Here is a 6,417-nt window from a genome sequence, read left to right as displayed (position 1 = left end):
GACTTCTTTTTGTGGGGCTTTTTGAAGTCGCGGATTTATGTCAACAAGCCTCAGACTCTCGCAGCTCTTAAAGACAATATCTGTCAAGAATGTGAGGACCTATCGCCGGAAGTTTTGGCCAAAGTGATGGAAAATGCCATAAAAAGGGCTCAAATGGCAATCAACTTTGGCGGCGGCCATTTATATGACATCATATTCTCGACTTGATGTAAAAAAAATTAAAAGACCAAATAAAAATAATCCACAAGAATAATCAAAGTTTTTCATTTTTTTTTTTTTTAATTACAGCCAAAAAACATCGCAAGGTTACTTTTGCGCCACCTTGTATATGTATATCCAATATTCCAATAGAAACAAAAACTTTATAAAATACATATGGCATTTAACAATAACAGCAAAAATGTAAAGAAATTTAATTAAATGAAAAATTAGTCATTTAGTTAACAAATTCATTTTCCTCAAATTTTCTACTAATAGCTTAACAGCGTTTTATTTTCAATGTTTATATTAATACAACATGAAAAAGTACTCTTGGAGCAGTATTTTGTCTTTATCTGCAGAGTATTAAGGCATCTTGTTATATCCATTACGCATTTCTGTACAAGGTTCGTATGCAACAGGCATAAAGGAATCGGGACAGATATATGCGTATGTGTTCAGAAATGCTCGAAATGTTGAAAGGCATCGATTCAGCCTTGTTTACCCATCCGCCCTCTAGACTCCAGCAGAAATTAATGTACGATGCAAGTAAAATTTTCAAAAATGCGCGGTGCTCACTTGGGTAAATGCGTGTATTTCGTTAACGACTTAAAACATGGTCGGAGAATAAAGCGAGTAAGGAACTCATGTCATCATGTATCGTTGCTAATTTGTTTTTCTTCTTTTGGAAAAAGGTTGATAAAAAAAGGAATTATGGCGTTTGTTCTGCCGTTTAGTATTTTCTGAAGTAAGCTTAGGCAACCAGTTAAATTCTCATCTCTAAATTTTAAGCGCAAATTTAAAATCCTATATAAAACTGTTTCACATGTTTTTTAGAATTAAAAAGCTCTTGCCGATTAATGGTATTTTCAAATTAAAAAAATATTCACTGCAGTTTTCTTGTAAATTGATGTCGACATTGTTCGAGGCGTGTTGGCCAACCTCTTAAAAACGCAAATTATCTTTGGCATAAAAATAAGCATCAGGACTCCTATCATTAAATATTTTCGCCGACATCGCTTCGTAGAACTCGAACTCAGGAAGTGCTTAGCTGGGTTTCTACAACAATAAGCAAATAATACTCGGGAGAGAAACCCCTGACGCTGGAGAAATAATGTTACCACGACAATGCAGCCTAGAGTTAGCAGTTAGAGCTGTATAAACTAGCGACGATTAAAACAAAAATGATACATTTATTTTCTTGTTTTATTTTTATTATATTTAATTATTTTATGTGATAAAACTCTTCGTAAAATCGAAGAGTCTCGCTCCTCTTCAATTATTTTGCATTTAGTAAAAAATTAAATCACTTATTCCATGCGATACAATTCATGAGTGTGAATGAGAAATGTACAATTGCAAAACTTACTTAAGTGATGGGTTTTACATCGAGTACAAAAGTAATTAGTATTGACCTGCATTCTGGACAGACTAACTGGAATGTGAAACACATTCGAAAAATTTAAATACAAAGTGGAAACCGAAAAAAAAAATTAATAAATAGCATAAAAAGGTAAGTAAAATGCTGCTAAATGATTTTCTGTACAACGGAAAATTATGAAATTTGGGCAAAAGGTTTACATATATATGTAAAGCTGACTGATCTCAAAAAATTTACATTTGTGTAGGTAAGTCATTTATTTCTCGACTTTAAGGTTTTTCTGTCTTTCTTTGAATTTTCTTCAAAATTTATTAAACTTATTTTGTTTAAGAGTGTATCAGTCTGAATTTTTCTACATCAGTTTTAAAAACTAAATGAAATTAAAAGTAACCATATTATGTACTAATAAATTATCCCGCCCTCCTCTTACAGTTCATCCTTCACATCATCATCACCCTCTTCGGTTGGTGGTACTCCACCAGTTCCTTGGTATAGTTTGGCAATAATGGGTTGCACAATAGCTTCCAAATCTTTCTTTTGTTTTTTGTATTCCTCTGGATCAGCATCGGAATTCTGTTCCATCCATTTAATGGTATCATCGATGGCACTTTCCATTTTGGTCTTTTCGTCATCACTCAATTTACCACCCAATTTGTCTTTATCGCCAATTTGGTTCTTTAAACTGTAAGCATATGATTCCAGCTCATTGCGAGTTTCGACCTTCTCTTTCAATTTCTTGTCTTCATCCGCGAACTTTTCGGCATCACGAATCATACGATCAATATCTTCAGGAGTCAGACGATTTTGATCATTAGTAATGACAATCTTCTCCTTATTGCCAGTACCCTTATCTTCGGCGCTAACTTGGAGAATACCGTTGGCATCAATTTCGAAAGATACTTCAATTTGTGGAATACCACGAGGAGCTGGTGGGATGCCAGTTAAATCGAATTTACCAAGCAGATGGTTATCCTTGGTCATTGGGCGTTCACCTTCATATACTTGAATGGTAACTGTGTGTTGATTATCGGACGCAGTAGAGAAGATTTGCGATTTCTTTGTTGGGATAACAGTATTACGAGGGATAAGTTTTGTCATCACACCGCCAACAGTTTCAATACCCATAGTCAATGGATTGACATCAAGTAACACAATAGCATCAGTATCTTGCTCACCAGAAAGTACACCAGCTTGGACGGCAGCACCGTAAGCAACAGCTTCATCAGGGTTAATGCCCCGTGATGGTTCCTTGCCTCCAAAGAAGTCTTTAACAAGTTGTTGCACCTTAGGGATACGAGTAGATCCACCGACCAAAACAATTTCATGCACATCCTTCTTATTCATGTCGGCATCTTCCAAAACCTTTGTTACTGGCTTCAGTGTTGAACGGAACAAGTCCATATTTAGTTCTTCGAACTTGGCACGGGTTAGTGTTTCAGAGAAATCTTCTCCCTCAAAGAATGACTCAATTTCAATACGAACTTGGTGTGAGCCAGACAAAGCACGTTTCGCCTTTTCAACTTCACGGCGCAATTTCTGTACAGCACGGTTATCTTTGCGAATGTCCTTGCCCTTCTTCTTTTTGTACAATTTGATGAAGTGGTCCATTACACGTTGATCGAAATCTTCACCACCCAAGTGAGTGTCACCATTGGTGGCAACCACCTCGAATACGCCATTGTCGATGGTTAGAAGCGAAACATCAAAAGTACCACCGCCCAAATCAAATACCAACACATTTTTCTCTCCTTCCTTCTTATCCAAGCCGTAGGCAATAGCGGCCGCAGTGGGTTCATTGATAATACGCATTACATTCAGACCGGCAATAACACCAGCATCTTTTGTGGCTTGACGCTGAGCATCATTGAAATAAGCTGGAACCGTAACCACTGCATGAGTGACCTTCTTACCAAGGTATGCCTCTGCGGTTTCTTTCATTTTACCCAAAACCATAGCAGAAATCTCCTCAGGCGCAAACACTTTGTTACCCTGAGATGTGGCTACGCTGATATGTGGTTTTGAATTCTTTTCAACAACCTTGAATGGGAAGAACTTTACATCATGCTGCACATTTGTGTCCGACCATTCACGACCAATGAGACGCTTTGCATCGAACACTGTATTCTCGGGATTAGTTGTCAATTGATTCTTTGCAGCATCACCGATCAATCGCTCACCATCAGCAGTAAATGCAACATATGAGGGCGTGATGCGGTTACCTTGATCGTTGGCAATGATTTCTACACGACCATTCTTATAGACACCAACACTGTAAGGGAACGAATAAAAATTGTAGGATAAATTATATACAAATATTTATAAATTATACATATGTACATGTATATGCATATCGATAAAAATTAAATGTATGCTCCAACTTACCAAGAGTATGTTGTGCCCAAATCGATACCAATCACTGTACCAATGTCTTTCTCCTTTTCCTTTTTCTCTTCACCATGTGAGAGACTGACAAAGGCCACAACGGCCAGTAGCAATAAGCAAACTTTCATTTCGAATGCAACTTCTTTATACTATACTTATAAAATTAACTGAAAAATAACAAAAAAAAAAAAGTTTATGTATTAAATATGTATATGCAATTGTTCAGGAACGGTACAGAAACAATAAAAAAATTGCTTACGTCACACCGTTTCGATAATTTTATATATGTATTGTACTACTTTATGTATTCATGTAAATTATTAAATAACTGTAAAAATAATATAAGTTGAGTTTAAAATTTCACTTCCATATTGAATATGCTTAAACACCCACCACAAAATTATAAAAAAGCAAAGAACACGTCAACTACTCTTCACTAATAAATTCTGACTGGCATTGATAATCAAAATGCGAAGTGTCTTGCGTGTGCATATAGTTATATGTATATGTACATACATACGTATGCGCCCCAATATATGTATGTTTGCGTAAATATGCGGCCCCTAATTCCAAATACTTCAGGAAATCTCTCACACATTTACATTCTATAAACTCAGTAACCACATACACGTTGACCGCTTTATTGTAATATGGCGTTTTATACACAGAACAAGACCTAAAATGATAGAAAAGTTTTTACCAACAATTTCTTGTTACGTGTACACTTTCCAATGGAATTTGATGTAGGAAGAAAGCCGGGAGCCGGTTAGAGCGCACACAAACGAACAACGTGTGGAGGTAAAAGCGAAAGAGAGCTTTTAGAGCTTGTAGTCCGTAACCCATAGCTGAAAAAACCCTTAAACCACTGCTACAGTCTCAAACCCTCCAAGATATGCAAAAGAAAAAGTGCATTTACAAATGTGTACATTCATATTAAATATGGATATAATAGTATGTTTATTTCATATTTAATAATTATAATTTCAGGAAAAATTTATTTGAAATCGAAATACAAGTGTTATTAAAACGTTTTACTTGTTTTTCACAGGTTATCCTATTTTGCACTATTGTTAGCTTACTAATTTGCTCTTGTGGAAGTTATTAGTGAAAGTAATTCAAAAATTGTGTAAACAATGTAGCTGACCCAAATACTATTGGAAAATGTTTTAAAGCATAAACTGACGTGTACTTTGCCTTAGCGATTCCGTTAAAGCCGAAATCAAATATATGACGTGTACAAGTTGTGGTTGAGCGGAGCAGTCTCTTCGCTCAATTGTAATCTATACAGATATGAATGCATGGCCAATACACGCTTAGCTTATTTAAAACAAATACACATACATATGTACCTTGGAATATGTATACTTGGTAAAGGTGCATGTAAGAAGCCGGATTTTAATGTATTCTGCAAAATTAGCTGCAATTATTTAAGTATGTACATTAAATGTATTGTAAGAAGTTCTGATTCTTTAGTGCTGCTTAACGACTAATATCCAATCAGGGTGTGTAACTTTAAAATTTATAAGCTCCGAGCAATGGACAACACATTCATGGCAGAAAAGTGGGAATTTCCTTACATTAAATATGAAGACTCATACAACCGTCTGTGCGTCACAAAATCACAGTTGCATATTTGCACTTGTTTAATATTCAGAAAGTAAAACTTCCAAATTTAAAATAAACATTTCCATTCTTGACAATATTCAAGTTTCCGAAAGCAAAATTTCTTCCAAGTTTGCAGCTTTTGGTTATTTACAGTGTGCATAATACATTTTTCTGATACTGCTTTGATTGGCAACACCCGACACTATAGTTGGCAACACTTCACTTAGCTCTCTTTGCACACGTCAAGAAGTCAAGAAACTTCCAGAAATTTTCCGTTTCACTGGCAATCACACAAAAATACAATCATTTCGAATATATTGAATGTAATATATGTATAAACCGCCAAAGCTAAAAAGGTTTTTATTACTTATAACTATAAATATGGCACTTTCACTATGACTGCCCACCTACATGCAAAAGTGCTATAGTTCAGATTCCGTGTGTATACGCGGGTACGCTCAACATAAATACGTGCACAAATTATTTCACTAATTAAATCGCTGAAATACTTACATTATCTATTAATATAAAAATTATTTGTCCTGTACGAAACAGTTTATTTTCGCAGCTTTATGCTATTTTATTTTTTGCTAACTTCACTTTAAAATATATTCTTTATTCTCTGATGTGTGGATTTCAACTGAATGTTCTCTCTGTGTCGCCGGCTATTTTTACTCCTATAGTTTTGGCGTGGTGTTTTCTTATTGGTTGTTCGGTTGTCACTTTTGTTGCAATCTGATTGGCCCACGTTCGGAGAGAGTGAGTGATGAGTTGTTTTCATAAATGGAACAGAACTTTCGACAAGGCTCACGAAACTACCAGCTGTTTTTCATGGCCAAAATGCTGCCAAA

General features: G+C 35.5%; 1 protein-coding gene across 2 annotated transcripts; it reads right to left on the bottom strand.

Annotated features, from left to right (window-relative positions):
- Positions 1 to 1,386: 1,386 nt before the first annotated feature.
- On the bottom strand, positions 1,387 to 6,211 carry LOC129239467 (endoplasmic reticulum chaperone BiP). Of its 2 annotated transcripts, none has more exons than XM_054874970.1 (3): positions 6,080 to 6,211; positions 3,962 to 4,128; positions 1,387 to 3,848 (listed from the first exon to the last, which is right to left on the bottom strand). In XM_054874970.1, the coding sequence occupies exons 2-3, from the start codon at positions 4,087 to 4,089 to the stop codon at positions 2,006 to 2,008; spliced, it is 1,971 nt and encodes a 656-aa protein (XP_054730945.1). In that variant the 5' UTR covers positions 4,090 to 4,128; positions 6,080 to 6,211; the 3' UTR covers positions 1,387 to 2,005. The 2 variants fall into 2 exon arrangements, with proteins under 2 accessions (XP_054730945.1, XP_054730946.1); XM_054874971.1 differs by lacking the exon at positions 6,080 to 6,211 and adding an exon at positions 4,355 to 4,467.
- Positions 6,212 to 6,417: the final 206 nt, after the last annotated feature.

Source organism: Anastrepha obliqua, chromosome 2 (assembly GCF_027943255.1).
Source record: "Anastrepha obliqua isolate idAnaObli1 chromosome 2, idAnaObli1_1.0, whole genome shotgun sequence".
In the NCBI taxonomy this organism is placed as follows: domain Eukaryota; kingdom Metazoa; phylum Arthropoda; class Insecta; order Diptera; family Tephritidae; genus Anastrepha; species Anastrepha obliqua.
This window is presented reverse-complemented; position numbering and strand designations above follow the sequence as displayed.

Excerpts from the sequence above, each read along its gene's own strand:
- LOC129239467 (XM_054874970.1), bottom strand. The coding sequence starts at position 4,089 with ATGAAAGTTTGCTTATTGCTACTGGCCGTTGTGGCCTTTGTCAGTCTC. Across the intron at positions 3,849-3,961 it reads TTGGGCACAACATACTCTTG|TGTTGGTGTCTATAAGAATG; the intron begins GTAAGTTGGAGC and ends GTTCCCTTACAG.